Source organism: Nicotiana tabacum, chromosome 2, assembly GCF_000715075.1.
Source record: "Nicotiana tabacum cultivar K326 chromosome 2, ASM71507v2, whole genome shotgun sequence".
Lineage (NCBI taxonomy): Eukaryota > Viridiplantae > Streptophyta > Magnoliopsida > Solanales > Solanaceae > Nicotiana > Nicotiana tabacum.
Window position 1 is genome coordinate 22,917,541 of NC_134081.1, and position 19,457 is coordinate 22,936,997.

General features: G+C 38.6%; 2 protein-coding genes across 2 annotated transcripts; both read right to left on the bottom strand.

The window, feature by feature from the left end:
* Nucleotides 1-1,020: 1,020 nt before the first annotated feature.
* Nucleotides 1,021-6,034, bottom strand: LOC107774948 (transcription factor MYB1-like). Its single transcript, XM_016594616.2, has 3 exons — nt 5,579-6,034; nt 1,342-2,561; nt 1,021-1,169 (listed from the first exon to the last, which is right to left on the bottom strand). The coding sequence occupies exons 1-2, from the start codon at nt 5,898-5,900 to the stop codon at nt 1,789-1,791; spliced, it is 1,095 nt and encodes a 364-aa protein (XP_016450102.1). The 5' UTR covers nt 5,901-6,034; the 3' UTR covers nt 1,021-1,169; nt 1,342-1,788.
* A 10,432-nt stretch (nt 6,035-16,466) lies between these two features.
* Nucleotides 16,467-18,685, bottom strand: LOC107774947 (uncharacterized). The gene is made up of 3 exons (XM_016594614.2): nt 18,497-18,685; nt 17,720-18,046; nt 16,467-16,777 (listed from the first exon to the last, which is right to left on the bottom strand). The coding sequence occupies exons 1-3, from the start codon at nt 18,564-18,566 to the stop codon at nt 16,650-16,652; spliced, it is 525 nt and encodes a 174-aa protein (XP_016450100.2). The 5' UTR covers nt 18,567-18,685; the 3' UTR covers nt 16,467-16,649.
* Between the last annotated feature and the right edge of the window lie 772 nt (nt 18,686-19,457).

Here is a 19,457-nt window from a genome sequence, read left to right on the forward strand (position 1 = left end):
CAGAAAATTATTTGCTTTATTGTTTTTGTTTTTCACTCCGCCTGAGGTCTAATTAATGCGAATTCATATTGTTGCTTAAACTCGAGACCTCTGATTAAAGATGAAAGAGTATTAATTATTATTGGAATTTACTTTCCACTTTTGCTGTTGATAGTTGTTTAACTACTAAAGCTGCTAAAAATTGTTTACTTGATTAACCACTTCTTTTAAGAATGTTCTTCAGTTCAATTCCAAACTAAATTCATGAAGAAGTATTAGGAAATTCGCATGAAATATCATAGACGTATTAAACCCAAAATACTTGTTTACTGGATGATCCTTTGGCTGGGGAGGATTCACTGTTTCTATATTGGGTTCGTTTGAACCCAGTACTTGATCATAAATTTATGAGTAAAAGTCTACTAAAATTATAACAAATAGTAGATATGAACCTATAATTTTTTAAAAACATCACAAATTCATGTAAAAAATCTTAAAGGTTGAACCAATAGAGTTTAAATTCTGGATCCGCTTCTGCTCTTTGGGTTCATGACAAAACTTGTTGGTATTGTTTGCTATGACGTAAAAAATGGATCTCAAAATTATGCATGCAAAAGGCCAATTTCACCAAGTAGAAATATGTACTTATAATTTATATGTATTAATTTAGATGCGTCAATGCCAGTTGATCACTTGTATGAAAATGAAATCTAGCAGTCTATAGCCGTTATCCATCGCTTTCACATATCCAAATGTGAGTCAAAAGGCAATAAATGATAGGATTTGGAGAAAGAATAATACAACAGACAGATTTCTTTTGCTTTCATGGTACCAGTGGATCTGTGTCTGTGGTGGTGTTTTTGTTAGTCTTTACAATAAAGAATTGTCATTTCTCAGCTGCGTTGCTCGGGCTTTCCAAAAATGTCGATGGGTGCGATAGCTGTTTGGAGATTCCGCACAACATAGCTTCTCAGATCTAACTTCTGGCTTATTCACATAATACTTGGATAACCAATTCTATCATTGTATTGAGACCTCCCTTTTTGCAATAATAATAATTGCTTTAACCTTCAATTAGTGGATAATACAGCAAGTAGCCAGCAACAAGAATATATAATTATACATATACAATGCCACTAACACTGAAGTTCCAATAATTGCAAGACCAGCGTCCGTCCCTATGGTAACAGCTGCAAAAGCAGAAATGTACAAACAAAAGAAACTAATCAGAGTCCAGAGAGGAAGTAGCCATTGTCCAAAAGTGAGAAGATTGACTCATTTCTGTGATTTGAAGTTCATACAAAATCACCCCCACAAAGTAAACTGATATAGAAGAGAGGACATTATGTCTAGATACTTTACCAGAAGCTGCTGAAATACAAGAATTTACTGTCTCTTTCCTTGTGCCATCTCCAACTGGGCTAATACCTCATTACTGATACAATTTTTGAGGACGATAAGTTAAGGGAACAAGGAACCACACTCTTAAAAAATCATCATTGTTGTTAAAATACAACATATTAGTTTCAAATCATAAAATTGGATTCATCTAACTAGGTTAAGAAAAATTCTCCAACACCTCTCATAAATGAAGGCCTAAGGGAAAATAAATCATATACACCCTTTTCAACCAGAGTTCAGTTTCTAAACTAACTTAATCAGGTACCCAGCTTCTTCTCTTTATCCTATACTTCATATTCCAAATAAGAATTCAATAAATCAACTCCATGGTAGCTGTCCCTATTTGTCTCTGACACTAGATCCATCATTATTTCCAAGTAATATTTATATGGTTACTTATTTGAAAGATTAGAATGGTCTGCTTGGCAAGTGAGAGGTACCACGCGTTCCCCTGGTTGCTGGATTGAATATAACCTCGATGCTGCTGTTTTCCAACCCACTTTTACACCAAGCAACATTACTTATCTCTGTGGCTAATGTAGCCAACTCATGGCTTGAGATTAATGGAGGCTCTGCGTAGTCAACAAACTCAGGTCCCAACAATGAACTTCCGTTGTTTTCCTGACTGGCATTGCCAAAACAACCATGGCCGCACTGGTGAGGCACTAATCTCTCAGTGAAAGCTCCTTCAAGCAACTTGCTTACCCCAAGATCCGGCGCTTGGATAGGAGTTAGCCTTGGAGTTTGCAGTTGGGTTTCTGGGACATTCATAGAACCATATACGCTAAAAGCACTTATACGAGCCACAGGACGGAAGAGAGTAGGAGGATCATTTGCTACATCACTCCGTTGAATTTCTTCACGGGTCTTATCATCATAGTGATTATCTTCTTGGTTTTCGTGAGAGCTAACATCTTTTCCTTCTATAGCTCTCGAAGAATTCACATCTCCACATGATTGGGTTTCCTCAGAGGATGCTTTTGATTTTTCTGCACTAACGTCTTCCGGAACATTGCTGGAGTCACTTCTTAACTTACCAAGTTCGGCACAGCGGCGCCTCAAGGTTGAATTCCAATGATTTTTAATAGCATTATCTGTTCTACCTGGCAAAAGCCTTGCAATTGATGCCCATTTGTTCCCATGAACAGCATGGGCCTGAAGGATAATCCGATCTTCTTCATCTGTCAAGAGTGGCAGAATTGTTAGTTTCATTCACCAGCTAGTTGTATTGTGTAAGCTTGAATAACGATAATTGCTTCTTAGGATCAGAAGCTATGGGTGAAACAGCTGGAAACTAAGAAGTATATCTAGTTTGATGTAGCACAGCACCAAATCTTCACATATATGCAGAACGCCACATTTCACAGCAAGTATTATAGATGCTAAGAGGTTTAATTGTTAACCACGGGGAAGGACCTAAGTCCCCACTGTAGAGAAGATGCAACTTCGACACTTTTGTTTTCCCTCCTCAAACAAATAGGAAAGTAGCCCGTGCACTCCCTCTTTTACTTCCCAACCCAACTTAGCATAGGAGAAGTGGTCAATAACCAGCATGTCTGTTGGTCGGTATTATTAGCTTCTAAATAACCCCACATATAATTTTCTAAATTGCAAAATAAACTGTTATTACACAGACCACTGCTTTCAGTTAAGAGTCAAAGAAACAAAAATACTTCTTTTGTCCATTTTGTGTGACACCATATGGTTGGGAGAGAGGTAGAAAACATTAGAATGATTATTGAAAAGGTAGTTTGCTGAAAAACATCATCTCAAAATTTTGAATTTTAACATGTTAAGTAAGTTAAAATCTTAAAAACTTTGAAATTTGCATAGAATAGAGGAAGGCTGTAAAAAGTAATAGAGGCTGAGAAGAACCAGCAAAGGCATCATAACCTTGTTCACTAATTTGTTGCAACCTATCCGTAGTCAAGTTTTAGTCAGTATTTAGATGTGATCGTTTCGACGCTTAGAGCAATAAAGAGTTGCAAAGTGAGGGGCCTCGCTTTGAATGGATGACTCAAAGAAATTTCAATGAAGTGTACTCTTTGGACAGTAAGGCGCAAAGCGATTCAAAAAGAAATGGCTGGTTAACTGAAAATGAAGTCCTTCTGCAATCTCACTACTAGGATTTCTCTTAAGAAATACTTTAGTCTTCTCTAAAGGTGAGCTATTCTTAACGATCATTGTCTACTTCTCGAGAATGGGGGTAACGGGGTCACATGGCCAGTCACAGTGGTAAAGATACTTGGACTTGAGTGCGGCTGATCTGCTAAAACCCCTTGATCATGTCATGAGTATTTTCAGCTTGAATAGAGTTGAAATGAGCACAAACCTTATAATTATCAGGACACAAAGACTAGCTGGGGATGAAAATACAAGTGCAAGTTCAACCATTTTTGAGGTTGCACTTATGCACTTCAGACTGTCATCATCATTCAGATTCTTCATTATCCTGTTTCTAGATTTAGGATTTGACAGGCAGGGTCTCTGAAAACCACCCTTGCTTTTCTCCCTTAAATTTACACCAGTTCCACTGTAAAACAGCACTACTGAACTCTTGTGTAAGGAAAGTAGCGTACATAAGTTAGGATTTTGAGGATTTTGAGAAGATTTACACTCGTACCTTTCAAATTTAACCACGCTAAGTAGAGCTCTACTTTATGTACCTTTTAATCACAAAATAACACCGATCTTTTAATTTTTCAAGCACTGTCAATATGTTTTTGGGATTTCCTTCCCGGTCTATAAATATGTTGTTGACTCTATTTCGTTTCTTCTTTCTCCAAGACGTATAGGAAAAGGAACCAAAAGAATGGAAATAACAGTCTGTTTTACATGTCAAAAATGCATGTGGCATAGATGATCACTTGAATGATCCATAACTTAAACCTGAAGGCATTTGGACGTCGTTAACTGCATCAAACCCTGATCCAATCTTCACATCAAGGTAATTCAGCTTATGACTACATAATTTCCCAATCTAAAGATCATTAGAATTATCAAGTGCGGTTAATACCTTCTGTTAGGATTTTATTGACCTTAAGCTGAAAATTAGAACTTAAATTTTGACACAAACTAAAAATCCAAATCTTGTTCGAACTAAACATCAATACACTACAAAATCACAAGTGGAATACATTTCACCTAAATACGCAACCATGGTCAATACCTTTTGTTCAAGAATCCATTAACCTCAGGTTGAAAATCCAAACTTTGCTTGAACTAAACATCAATTAAATACAAAATCACAAGTGGAAACTACATTTTGCCAGAACAGTCAACTATGCTTACTATCTTCTGTTCAAGATTCTTCTGACCTCAGATTGAAAATCCAAACATTAGTTTTGACCACCCCCAGAAAAATCTGAACTATACTCGAACTAAAACCAGTACACTAGAAAATTATAAGTCCAAACTACATTTTACCAGAATACTCAACTATGGTTAATAACTTCTGTTCAAGACTTCATTTCAGTCTCATTAAGATAAAAAAAAGAACCCCAGTCCAAAATGCAAACATTAATCTTTTTTACCTCAGGTTAAAAACCCAAACTTTGCTCGAATAGAAAGTCTAATGCTACACAAAAACACAAGTACAAACTAAATTGCAGTATACTCAACTATGCTCAAGACTTTCTGTTCAGTATTTTACTTCCATCAGCTTAAAAAATCCAAACTTCCTGACCCAGATTTTTTTAAAAAAAACTACTTTCCTAAATTTAAGCATCAATGCTGTACAAAAACACATTAGTAGAAACCAAAATTTTAGTATCAGAAATAAAACCTTTTTACCAAATGATCACACACACACAAAAAAAGAAATCACCAAGTAGAAACTACATTTCACCAGAATACTCAACTATGGTGAATACCTTCTGTTCAGTATTTTAATGCCCTCAGTTTAAAAATCCAAACTTTAATCTTGATCCAGGTTAAACATCCAAACTTTGCTTGAACTAAAAATATACACTACAAAACCACATTTATCAAAATACACAACTATGGTCAATACCTTCTGTTCAAGATTTTATTAACCTCAGGTTAAAAATCCAAACTTTGCTCGAACTAAACATCAATGCTGTACAAAAGACACAAGTAGAAACTAAATTTCCATATAAAAAATAAAACCATTTCACCAAATGGTCACACACACACAAATTAAAAAAGAAAAAAGAAAAACATGGCAGTTGAAAGTTACCGGAGAAGGGTTTGCGTTTAACAGCGGGGTCAAGCTGATTACACCATCTTAGGCGACACGATTTACCCGATCTACCGGGAATTCCTCGGGCGATCAAACTCCAATTCCTCGCCCCAAAATTACTTACTAAACGACTAAGTATAGCATCTTCTTCAGGTGACCACGGTCCTTTTACACGGTCTGCTGTTTTCTTTCTATCACTGCTTCCACTTCCATCTTCCAGCATCAACGCTTCCTCGTCGTCTCCGCCGACGCTACCGTCGGCGTCGCCACTTCCGCCGCCGTAACAACCTTCAAGATTTTCCAGGATATTGTTTTCCATTTTTGAATTTTTTCTTTAGTAGTACAACTGTTTTTTCGTTTTTGTTTTTGGGTTTTTAATTATTTTCTCTTTTTTGGGTTGAAGGGCGTTTTGAATTTGATGTTTGTGTAGTTTTGAGTACCCGCCTATAGTGCAACTGCAAAACAGCAAAAAGGTAGGTATAGCAAGTCAAGGCATGTCTTTGGTTAACTTCTATTTTTCTCTTTTTATCCTTGTAAAATTTTACATTAAGAGCTGTTTGGACATAAGAAAATTTTCCTTTTTTCAAAAAAAATAATTTCAAAACAATGTTTGGTTATGAAAATTTTATATTTTTTCAAATTCAACTTGAAGAAGCATTTTCGAATTTGAAAAACTGTTGAGAACCAGTTTTTCAATTGAAAAATTGGAAAGTTGGTATTTTTAAATTTTACAAATTTACCCTATATTTTTTAAATTTATAAAAGGACCCCAATCAGTTATTAAACCTAGGTAACACCTGCAACTACCCACCATCTGATTGAGTGGCTTTGGACTATATTTTGATATACACTGTTGAGATCTACAATTTATACTTTTACCTAAAGGGGCCACTACAACTTCTATTAGGGATTGTTCGTACAGTTAAACCATCAAGATGTTTGATTGTTTGTTTCAAGTAGGATATTCAAGTCTGGGTGGTTTTGATATTTTTTTTTTATAAATTGTGGGGTATAAATTATGTTTCATGGTTTTGAAAACATTACATCCAAATATGTTGCAAAAATTATAACCAAACACAACTTCACCTTCAAATCAAATTTTAGTGAAATTCTAAATTTGAAAAAAAATCTTGAAATTTATGTCCAAACGTCTGCTAAGTGCCATTGTTCCATGGTCAAAGCGGTGTAATTTTAGTAGGTGTTTGGACAATATTTGATTGAAATCGAGAAACAAAATGAAACTGTAGTTGATTTGGATATAAATTTCATTGAGAAAATAATTGAAATTTTGTGAGTTTGTTATTGTTTGACCAAAAAATAATTATCGTTGGCTAAACTAATTAAATATATTTAATAAGGGGTTAAACCTAGCTAATAATAATAACTTCAGATGTGTATGAAATAGAGAGGAATATCAAGCATTTAATGACAATAAATGACACTAAAGTAAATAAGGAGAATGATTCACCCAATATTGAATGAGGTGAATGATTCCTGTTCCGACTATGATGAATGACATATAGATACAAGAATATCCGAGCCTTTCTCGGATTTGATATAAAAGATATAGAACAATCAACAATCGAATATCTTTAGAAAGATAATCTTTTTATTTATCTATCGAGAGTCTGCTCTACCAAGAATGTTCTTGATAGAGGAAAAAAATCTCTCCCACATCTGATCTCTGACTTTCTATTTACAGAGACATGCCCCCAATTAACCCTAAAAGTACAAGTATAATGAATATCCAATGGAATATTCTCTTAAATGTCCTATTACTAAACTGGTTGTTACTGCTCCCTCTGATACTTGATCTCGGCCATGACTGGCTGCTCGGCGGTAAATCCCATCACAGTTACTAGTCGACCTCGGCCAAACTACTTTTGGCCACATCTCTTCACGTTGAATGTCTTTAGGCGGATTTTGACCCATAGAGTTAGTCCCTCCGCTTATTGGGGTCGCCTTTCGGACGACCTCGATGAATGGACTTCGCTAGTCGTAGTTGAGAGATTTTAGGCGAGCGGGTCGAATAGTAACGCTCTTGGCGAGATGATAACGTGGCATTTCGTGAACCATAACTTATCGTTACGTCGATTCAGAATGACATCACGATACCACGCGTCATTATTACGCGTTTTCTCGATGTATTGCATCATTTCCCATGCCTCTATCGTTTCGACATCCGTGCTGGGCATCGACGGTTTGTATTCTCGATCGTGGTGCCCGGGTACCTATAAATAGGAATTCAAGACCTTTTGCCTGATTTTTTGTGCTTTTCAAACACTGAATCTTCATCTCTTCCTTCCTACTTACATTGTTCTTGCTTTTGTTACCTTTATTCTTACGTCCCTATTTTCACCGGTTCGGATAACTTCGGCCACTCATATATTTTTTGTGCTTGCGTCTTCTCCATATAAAAACGAGCAAAAATGGTTAATACAATTAATTCAGGGGGAGTACCTGATCCTACCCCCTTGGCTGTTTGCATGCCTCCTCGCGATGGTGGGGTGGCCATGGTTGCTGAAGATGACAACTTTCCCACGGTGGAGGAAATAATTCCCCCTTAGGAGAAGGCTAGGTCTGACTTCTCAAAGATGCCTGAAGATGACCTCGAAATCTTGGAGTCGTTGATGACAAATAAGGCCATTGCCGAGTTTAGGGCTAAGTTCAAAATTTTCGCCCACATAGACCTTTTACCTGCGGGGCACGACGTGGTGCAAATACATCGCCCTGGATACTACGCCTTCTATGCATACCCCTTATTCGTAGGTTATTCTTTTCCTATATTTCCCATAGCCGAGGAATTTTGCCGCTACTACCGGTTGTGCCCGGCTCAACTCCCCCTTATATTTACAAGCTCATCCGCATGATTTTGAAGTTCGCGGAGTTGGCCGAGGTCGAGTTGGCCATCTGTCACTTGATGCATCTCTTCGTCCCCAGTTTTTACAAGGGGACGATGTTGCATCTTTGCCACCGGGGCAACAAGTGTCTTGTGGTAAAAATGGATGACAAGGCCAACCGCCAGTTTTGGCTTAACTACTTCTATGTCAGAACTGAGGATGTGGTGGCAAATGCAAACGGGTTTCCTGAGCTTTGGAACTATGCTCGTAAGTTCCTTTCTTACCTTTTCCTCTATTACATTTTGTGCTGGTCACCTTGGTTGTACTGTATCTTATCTCCTTTTATGTAGCGGAGGCTGAACCCCCTCCTTTGGTCGAGAATATTCACGAGTGGGTTAGCCGAGTCCTTCCTCATATAGTGGGGATTCGCGAATGGTCGGTCTTCCGCAATAAGTTTGGACCTAAATTTTTCGGTAAGCTTGCTCGTCTTCATTATTGAATTTTTCTGATAGGTCGCCTTATATCTTTGTAGGGGTTGATTCCGACCTTTTCTCTCTCTTGTTCAGTACGGGGAGGTCCGAGGAAGCCGAGAGCTCCTACTCTTGCGTTCCGCCAGGAGGCTGCCACAATAGAATCTGTTTCAACTGCTACTACGACCAATCCTGCCAGGTTGTCTACCTCCGTTTGATATCCAGTTTTGGCGAGATCAGCTCAGCCATCGGCGACATGAGCATCTGGGACATAGACTTTTCTTGTGCTACATTTAGTGGATGAGTCATCGTCAAGCGGGGAAGATTTGAATCCACAAAAAGGAGATTGGTGGATGTTGGCGATGGTACTGTTCGAGTAGTAGACTCTATAAGGGATGACTATGAGCCGACCATTGTTGTACCTGAAAGAGACGCGAATCCGTCATGTGGAGTTTCACTATCAACAAGAGTTGTGGAAGGTGCGCCCTTTCCTAGAGTTGGGGTTGAAGTTGGAGGAACGTCCGTGGAGGCCGGTGACAACGTACCGAGAAGTGATCCATCATCCTCGGTACCTGTTGATGTTCCCTCGTCGGCCGAGGTCAGAGGCAAAGGTATTGCCGAGGACGGCTACGAAACATGTTCTGATATTGATCTCGATGAGTTGCGGATGCTGAGCGAGTGGTTCACTCGAGTGGAAGTGATGTTGGAAGGGTCCACTCGTACCATTGTGGTCCCCATGGACCGCGACCTACTGGTGAACACTGAAAATGTGGCCCCTTCCTTAGGTCCCCTTTGCTCTGATGTGGAGGGCAAGACCCTCGAGAAGTTGAACGATGCCACCCTGTCGTCGAGTATAGCCAGCCTCGCCCTTAGGGTAAATCTTCCGACCTTGGTAGTTTTTATGTCTTGTGCACTATTATCGATAAACTGATTTTCTTCCCCTTTTTTCTTTAGACAATTATCTTAGAGGCTGAGAGTGCTCGCCGAGAAGAGAGGCATAAAACCATTTTCAAGAAGATGGCAAGTAAGTATCGTGAATACTGCAACAAGCATCACGAGATCTGTAGGCGATTTGGTGAGAGCGGTGACTTCCGATCCATCAGGGACGAGATGAAGCAGAAAGACGATAAGCTAATGAGAGTCATCGGTAAATGCAACATCCTTGAATGGGCGCTTAGGGACAAAGAAGATGAGCTCGAAATGAGAAAGGGAGTTGAGGCCGAATGCACGGATCTTCAAGCCCAAGTGGTATTTCTGCGGGCCGAACTCGAGCAATGTTCGGTCAGGGCCGATGCTTTAAGTGATGAGGTCGCTGAGAAGACGACGGATTTGGAGAAGGCCAAGTTTTCTCGGTTGGTGGCTTTAACAAAGGCGAAGGCTTTGGGGGATGAAATCCGCATCCTTCGGTCTGAGCGGGCAAACGATTTGGAGACGGCCAGGCTTAGGGAAGAGCGGCTTGACGAGCAAATCGGGGGGCTAGAAAAAGAGGTCTCGAACCTTGGTGACCAAATCGTCACTCTCGAGGTCGAGAAGGTGCAGTTGTTGGCTCAATCATCCTCCTCTCACACTTCTGCTTATCCTGATGTTTCGCGGGATTTATATGAAAAGTGGATCCATGCTGAGGCCTAGCTAGACATATTCAGAGATATGATGACAACGGGGAGAGTTCCTTAGGCTAATTTTGAGGATTCTCGTGCCAAAGTGCGTATAACTCGGATCGCCTGTGGCTACGACCCTGCTATACTGGGGACCATCGATGGCGAGGAGGATCTAGATGGGATTGAGCAGGATGCCTGGTACGAGGATGAATATCCTGATGGCGATGATGAAGATGGCGATGCTGGGTCGGGTGGAGAGTAGTTATCCCTTTGATTTGTAATATGTACATATTTTTGTGGGCGTCTGTTTAGCCCTTGTAAAGAATATTTTTGAAGTTTGAAATGCTATTTTTGTTGCTTGTTTCTGAATCTTTTATCTGTTCGGTCTTGTACGATCATTTCCTTAATTCTGCCATTTGGCTGCTTTTAGCTGTAGAAGCTCGATTTGTACATTTGAACGAGTTCAAACGCCGTACTTAGTAGTCGTGATCTGGGGACGATTAAGTGTTGTCTAACGAAGTTAAGCATAGTCGGAGCTTGATTTGAAATGTAACTTTGTTAATATAAGCGAGGTCGAATGTAACCTAAACCTAAAAATAGTCGAGGGCCGTATAAGCATAATTTGAGTGAAGATATAAGCCACAGTTGATCTGAACGAAGCCGAATGCAAATTCAAGTGAGGTCGATGTTATTTGATTCCAACGAGGTCGAGCGTTTGTCCAATTCGAACGAGGTCGAATGTTTTTTTTGTTCGAACGAGGTCAAATGTTGTTTAATTTGAACGAGGTCAAATATTTTTTAATTCGAACGAGGTCGAATGTCTTTTTTAATTCAAACGAGGTCAATGTTATTTGATTTGAACGGGGTCGAGCGTTTGTCCAATTCGAACGAGGTCGAATTTTTTTTAGTTCGAACGAGGTCGAGTGTTGCTTAATTCGAACGAGGTCGAATGTTGTTTAATTCGAACGAGGTCAAATGTCTTTTAATTAAAACGAGATTGAATGTTGTTTAATTCGAACGAGGTCAAATGTTTTTAATTCGAACGAGGTCGAATGTAGCTTAATTCGAACGAGCTCGAATGTTGTTTAATTCGAACGAGGCCGAATGTCTTTTAATTCGAACGAGGTCGAATGTTGTTTAATTCGAACGAGGTCGAATGTCTTTTAATTCGAACGAAGTAGAATGTTGTTTAATTCGAACGGGGTCGAATGCTGTTTAATTCGAACGAGGCCGAATGTATTTTAATCAGAACGAGGCCGAATGTTGTTTAATTCGAACTAGGTCGAATGCTTTTTAATTCGAACAAGGTCGAATGTCTTTTAATTCGAACGAGGTCGAATGTTGTTTAATTCGAACGAGGCCGAATGTTGTTTAATTCGAACAAGGCCAAATGTCTTTTAATTCGAATGAGTTCGAATGTTATTTAATTCGAACGAGGTCGAATGCTTTTTAATTCGAACGAGGTCGAATGACTTTTAGTTCGAACGAGGTCGAGTGTTGTTTAATTCGAACGAGGTCGAATGTTGTTTAATTCGAACGAGGTCGAATGTCTTTTAATTCGAACGAGATTGAATGTTGTTTAATTCGATCGAGGTTGAATGTTATTTAATTCGAACGAGGTCAAATGTCTTTTAATTAAAACGAGATCGAATGTTGTTTAATTCGAACGAGGTCAAATGTTTTTAATTCGAACGAGGTCGAATGCAGCTTAATTCGAACAAGCTCGAATGTTGTTTAATTCGAACGAGGCCGAATGTCTTTTAATTCGAACGAGGTCGAATGTTGTTTTATTCGAACGAGGTCGAATGTCTTTTAATTCGAACGAAGTAGAATGTTGTTTAATTCGAACGGGGTCGAATGCTATTTAATTCAAACGAGGCCGAATGTCTTTTAATCAAAACGAGGCCGAATGTTGTTTAATTCGAACTAGGTCGAATGCTTTTTAATTCGAACGAGGTCGAATGTCTTTTAATTCAAACGAGGTCAAATGTTGTTTAATTCGAACAAGGCCGAATGTTGTTTAATTCGAACAAGGCCAAATGTCTTTTAATTCGAATGAGGTCGAATGTTGTTTAATTCGAACGAGGTCGAATGACTTTTAATTCGAACAAGGTCAAATGTTGTTTAAATCGAACGAGGTTGAATGCTTTTTAATTCGAACGAGGTCGAATGTAGTTTGTTCAATTGCGGCCGTGGGTCGGGTAGATGTACATATGTTTTGCTCAATACTTAGAGAAATTTACATATTTTTTGGGCTGGCATTCCAGTCCCGGTCTATGTAGTCCCTTCATTGGGCGACCTGGAGATATGTCGAGAGGTTGAGCAATGAACCATGCCTTTTTCTTGTCCGTACTTCGACTTCGTTGAGGTCTTGCCTTCTATTTTCGTCGTTTCTCGGCCCGCTCTCATGGGAGTATCTCGAATTGGGCTCTTCGACTTTGACTTGTATTACTGCGTCAGTCCCAGACTAACGAGTAGGGCGTTTCCCCTGTGCTCGTCTTTGGCGTTGTGCGGTATGCCCATAGCACTTCTGGCTGAAGTCCCTTAGTGTCCTCGAGCTTTTTCTTCATGATGTTCAGTATTGATTTATTGGAGGACTCCGCTTGCCCATTGCCCGCATGATGGTATGGGGTAGAGAGTATTCTTTTGATATGCCACTTCTCGAAGAGCTCGGCCAACCTTTTTCTCAAAAAATTTGGCGACTTTTTTTCCAGTAAATCGGGGTCCATTGTCGCAACTGATCTCTTTGGGAAGGCCGAAGCGGCACACAATATTTTTCATACGAAGGTGATCACTTCCTGTTTGCGTATCTGAGCGAATGCTCCCGCTTCTACCCATTTAGAAAAATAGTCAGTCAAAACTAAAAGAAAACGTACGTTACCTCGTCCTGTAGGGAGGGGGCCGACGATGTCCATCCCCCACTTGATGAAAGGCCATGGGGAAATGGCCGAGTGGAGTTGCTCGCCCGCTTGGTGGATCATTGGGGCGTATTTTTGGCATTGCTCGCATCTTTTTACGAAGTCCGCAACCTTTTTTTTCATAGTAGGCCAGTAATATCTTGTTCGTATGAGGCATCTGACCAGAGCTCAGTTGCCGGAATGAGCCCCGCAGTGGCCTTCGTGGACTTCTTCTAGGACACGACGAGTTTGATTTGGGCCCAAGCATTTTGCTAGGGGCCGCCGCACGTCCTCTTGTACATATCGTTCTGGATGATGTTGTGCCTGGATGATTGCATCCGAAGTTTCTTGGCTTCTTTTTTATCATCTGGAAGTACGCCGTCCTGCAAGTATGTAATAATACGGTTGTGCTAGTCCCAATTTAGATTTATAGTCCTTACCTCAATTTGATCTAGCGACGAGTGGATGATGACCATGTTTCCTTCGCCGATGATACTTTTGGCGGCTGCCACTAATTTGGCGAGGCCGTCGGCTTCGGTGTTTTGTGCTCGAGGGATTTGGTCGAGCTGATATTCATCAAACTCAGGCAGTAATTTGCAGATTTCGGCTTGGTACTTTTGCAGCCTTTGCTCTTTGATCTGGAAAGTCCATGTGACTCGGTTGACGACGAGGTGTGAGTCACAGCATAGGATGACCTGCCTCGCTCCATACTTGAGTGCTAGCCTTAATCCTGCAATCACGGCCTCATACTTGGCCTCATTGTTAATCATGTCCTAACACCTTATGGACTGGTGATTTATTTCGCTTGTTGGGACCTCGAGTACGTGTCCCAGTCCGGACCCTGATGCATTGGAGGCGCCATCGGTGTACAAAATCCATTGATCTTGTGTTTGCGGGGAAGCATGGGCGGCTTCTTTTGCTACTTCAGGCATTATTTTTGCGCTGAAGTCGGCGATAAAGTCGGCGAGGACTTGTGATTTTATCGCAGTCTGTGGTTGATACGTGATATCATGCTCGCTCAATTATATAGCCCACTTAGCCAATCTTCCCGATATCTTATGTAAAATACTTCTCAAGGGGAAAGTTGTGACTACCGAGATGGGGTGGCACTGAAAGTAGGGTCTAAGCTTTCGTGAAGCTACGACCAAGGCCAACGCCAGCTTTTCGAGGTGAGGGTACCGCGTCTCGACGTCGATTAAGGTTTTGCTAATGCAATAGATGGGGGATTGCGTACCTTTGTCTTCTCGGACCAAGACTGCGCTCACTACTACTTCGGATACGGCGAAGTAGACGAGGAGACGTTCTCCAAGTTCTACTTTGGCGAGCAATGGTGGTGATGATAGATAAGCCTTTTAACTCCTCCAGGCCTTGAACGCACTCGGATGTCTATAGAAGATCATTGTCTTTCTTGAGTACGCTGAAAAATTTATGACACCTATCAGACGACCGTGAGATGAACCTTGACAGGGCGGCGATGCGGCCGGTCAGCCTTTGAACCGTATCGCCTGAGTATGTCGAAGGACTCTTTCAAGTGGTCAACGTGATCTTCTTTCCGTATGGATTTGACCAACATATCGTCTATATAGACCAATATGTGAGGTCGTCCACTGCCTTCATCCTTTCTTCTCTGTTACCTGCCATGTTAGGTCTGTGCGTACAAGAAAGCATGGGGTTTTGTCCTTTTTTTTGCTAGTTATAGATCTAGAAGAAACTAAAATTTTAACTAGAAAAATCCCCCACAGACGGCGCCAAATTGTTTGACCAAAAAATAATTATCTTTGGCTAAACTAATTAAATATATTTAATAAAGGGTTAAGCCTAGCTAAGAATAATAACTTCAGATGTGTATGTAATGTATCGATATCAATAATGGAAGAGAAATATCAAGCATTTAATGACAATAAATGTCACTAAAGTAAATAAGGAGAATGATTCACCCAATATTGAATGAGGTGAATGATTCCTGTTCCGACTATGATGAATGACAGATAGATACAAGAATATCCGAGCCTTTATCGGATCTGATATAAAAGATATAGAATAATCAACAATCGAATCTTTTTAGAAAGATAATCGTTTTATTTATCTATCGAGAGTCTGCTCTATCAAGAATGTTCTTGATAGAGGAAAAAAAATCTCTCCCACATCTGATCTCTCACTTTCTATTTATAGGGACATGCCCCCAATTAACCCTAAAATTACAAGTATAAAGAATATCCAATGGAATATTCTCTTAAATGTCCTATTACTAAATTGTCCGTTACTGCTCCCTCTGATACTTGATTTCAGCCATGACTGGCTGCTCGGCGGTGAATCTCATCAGTTACTAGTCAACCTCTGCCAAACTACTTTTGGCCACATCTCTTCACGTTGAATGTCTTTAGGCGGATTTTGACCATACAATTATGTAATAAATGTGATTTATATACATAACAATAGCAAATAGATTCTATGGTTTAGTACACCTCCACAAAATAATGAATAGGCACCTAGATGGAAATTACATTAGAAATAAAGGTTGAAAATGAATACAATAAAATTATCAACATAAACTATTTATGGTTGTATGGTATCGTTAAATTTATCGTTACATAACGACGAAAAATATCCCTTTACGTAACGACTGATTTGGTGTGGTCGCGTCGTTATTTTGTCTTTTTCTCATCTTGTCATTTATTATTATTAAATAATTATTTACCCTACTTTTTATATAATAATTTTATCCCGTACCTTTTTTTTTGTAATATTGCAAGTTTATTCTTCATATTGTTGGTACGTGACATCATGAAATAACGGCAAACGATACACTTTATCCAAATATTGTATTTATCAAATGATACGATACAATATAATAAAATAACTATACGATACATTATGAAACGATATGTACGTGGGATTTTACTGAATTTTTAAAAATTAAGTATATATACAAAATTGCAAGTGATGCCATCGATGCAAAAAGACTTGCTATGAATTATGATTCCGTAAATTTGCCACTTGATGGATTGTCATTTGATCGAAATAACAAACATGGAATTAACACTAGGTAAAAGTAAAGTAAGCAAACAAGAAGTCGCATGTAAATGAAGTAGAAGCTTTATTCAATTCTCAGTGGAAAAAGAATTAGAGTACAATAGACTCAAGAATATCTCGGAAAAAAATCCCAACAAACCCAAAGAAACAATGAAAGCAAACTCTTTACAAACAACAAGCTGCTTGTAAAAACACAATGTATATAGTAATTAAAAAGGTGCAAATAGAATTTAGAAAGAAAGAGGAGAAGGAGCAGGAGCATCAGCAACATCTTCAGCAGCTCCACTGCTTTGCAACTCAATCATGGCACGGTGTGGGTTGGTCCTCTGCTTCTTGCATAGGTCTGGCAAGTACACTCCTGCACATTTCACCAAATAAATAAAGTTAAACATTAGTAAAGCCCTAAATTGACGTGATATGATGAGATAGAATGCAATTGAAATAATGGAATGAAATAGATTATTATAAGAGCCATAATTTTCTATTAAAAGAAAGTATCCACTTTCTTACTTTAGCATATGCCTTCGCCACTTCAAACACGCACTTTGCCCTTCCAAAGAGCAAGGTCTTACTTATTCGAGGGAAGAAAGAAAAATAAAGGGATCAAGGGACTTTATGATCGGAGAAAGAGAAGGGGCATGGTTGGTATGGAAAAGGGTGGATCAATCAAAGGGGATACTACGAGCCTTCTGCCCCACGCATCTACCAAGCTCGCGTGGTTCACCGATTCTACCGACTGGACCAAAAGAGTAATTCAATCGATGAAGAAGCATATTTAGAAGCAAGAAAAGTTAAATCTTTTGACCATAAGAGAAACTCAAGATTGAATTATAAGCTAGAGGGCGTCTAAAGATCGAGTGTATTAAAATCATAAAAGGTTGTGAATCTAAGTTCCACATAGTGTTTTTCTAAGATAAAAAAAATAGTAATTCTTTGATTCAACTTTAAGGTTTTATGTTGCAAGAAAGGCATCATTATTATTACCTTTTAAAGAATCAACTTTTCTTTTTCATATCCAAAAATCACGTCACACCTCAACAAGAAACACTCTAATTTGGGTTGAAAAAACTATCCAATTTATGCCTTTGTATTAAATTAATACCAAAGGAGTGCGAGTGCCAAAACATCAATTGAAATTGTATTCTTTTTTCTTTTGCTAGATCTTATGTCAGATTTCAACCTTATGAAACTTATAAATTTGTGGACAAAATATTAAAAATGAAGAACATATATTATGTAAAAGGGAAAGAATTTAACTTTTGTACACTGACAGTGTAAAAATAAGACAGGCTATGGTTACCTTCTCCGGCAGCCAAGTTGAAGTAAAGGTCAACAACATTGGGGCATTTGTGGTAGCAATCAGGGGAGCAGAGCTTAGAGGTAAACTGAGCCTCAAGCAAAGAATCAGAAGAAATTCCAATAGAGTTTCTATCAACTCCACATGCATTCACACATTCATCTGTCTCAATGTATTCCCTCATGTTTCCAACTATCACCTCTGATGTCTTGCATTGGTACTCACTTTTCCCATCTTCTAATGCTGATTTCTCTAACAAACACCTCTTCCCAGATGATGCAATTGAGAATGCACAAACATTTGTTGGCAAATTCTCACATATGATCTCCCCTATTATAAAGAAAGAAAATATTTAGACATAAAAATTAAATTATAAAGATATGTACTTCCAAAAAAATGGAATTAGATACGAATTTCATCGCTAATCCATCACTAAATCGATCATAGCTAACAAAATTTCTAGAGGTCGCTAATCTGTCGCTAAATAAGGATTAGCGGCATTTTCTTGTTTAGCTACAGAATTTGTCTGTCGCTAATTCTTGGTTTTTAGTAGTGAATTATGTTAACATGCTTGATATGATCATCAAAATTGAATCTTTGCATGAACATGAACAGAAACGGATCTAGAGCGATTCAATTGGTTCAACTGAATCCATTATTTTCGAGTCGAACCATGCTAAATATATGTAAAATTTCCAATGCACATATAAGCAATCGTTCTAAATTCTGAATTCTCTTATGTGAATGAAAGAAAAGAAAATTAGATATAGATATACGTACCAAGAGCAACTTGGAGGAAAAGGGAACAGGTAAAGAAAAGAATCAAAGATGATTTCATTGAAGAGGCCATTTCTTCTTCTTGTTTTCTTTTTTATTTTTGGTGTGATTTTGTTTGTTTTTTGTTGTGTTGTTTGGAAAACTTGAAGAAGAAATGGAGAACTGTTTTTGTGAGTTTGTGAGATGAGTTTGAATGAAGGGGTTTCTTGACTTTATATAGGGAGTTTAGGAAGGGAGAGGAGAAATTCAAGATGTGTTATGACCTATGCAAATCATACAAATGGCTGGTCACCGGCTTAGTTAGTTTATTAACTTTTATTTTTATTTTTTGGGATTAATATTTATATTTGATGTTCTGTTATTAAATTTAAAAGTTTAGACTATTAATGCATGAATCAATGCTGAATTTTGACGGCTTCTCTTGTTTTGGGAGAGCACAGATGGAATGGGATGGGAGCTCGAAGGTTGATGGACAAGTTAGTGGATCCCACGAATTGCTTTTTTCTTTTTTATTTTATTTTAATTATTCTTATATATTTCGCCAATAAAAATTACTATTATTTCTTGTCTATGAAAATTAGTTTGGAGAATAACAGTCAACCCTTTTTAATGTGAATTTGAACTTTAATTGTTTCTTTAAGATATACATGTCCAGAAACTATGTTAAACTTCTACAAATTAAGGGTCCTTTGGTTCGAAGACAAAATTATGCTTCGATTAATTATGCTGAGATTATTTATATATACTGAGATCAGTGGCGGGCCCAAAATTTTGAAACGGGTTCAATCTTAGAAGTATATAAATTTAGTCGTAAAATAGTAGTTGTCAAGTAGGTTCAAATAAAATATTTATGCAAAATTTAAACAGCTTTAATCCTAATTTATATATATACATAGTATAATTTTTTTATGAAGCGGGTTCAGTTGAACCCGCTAGCCACCATTTGGGTCTGCCACTGACTGAG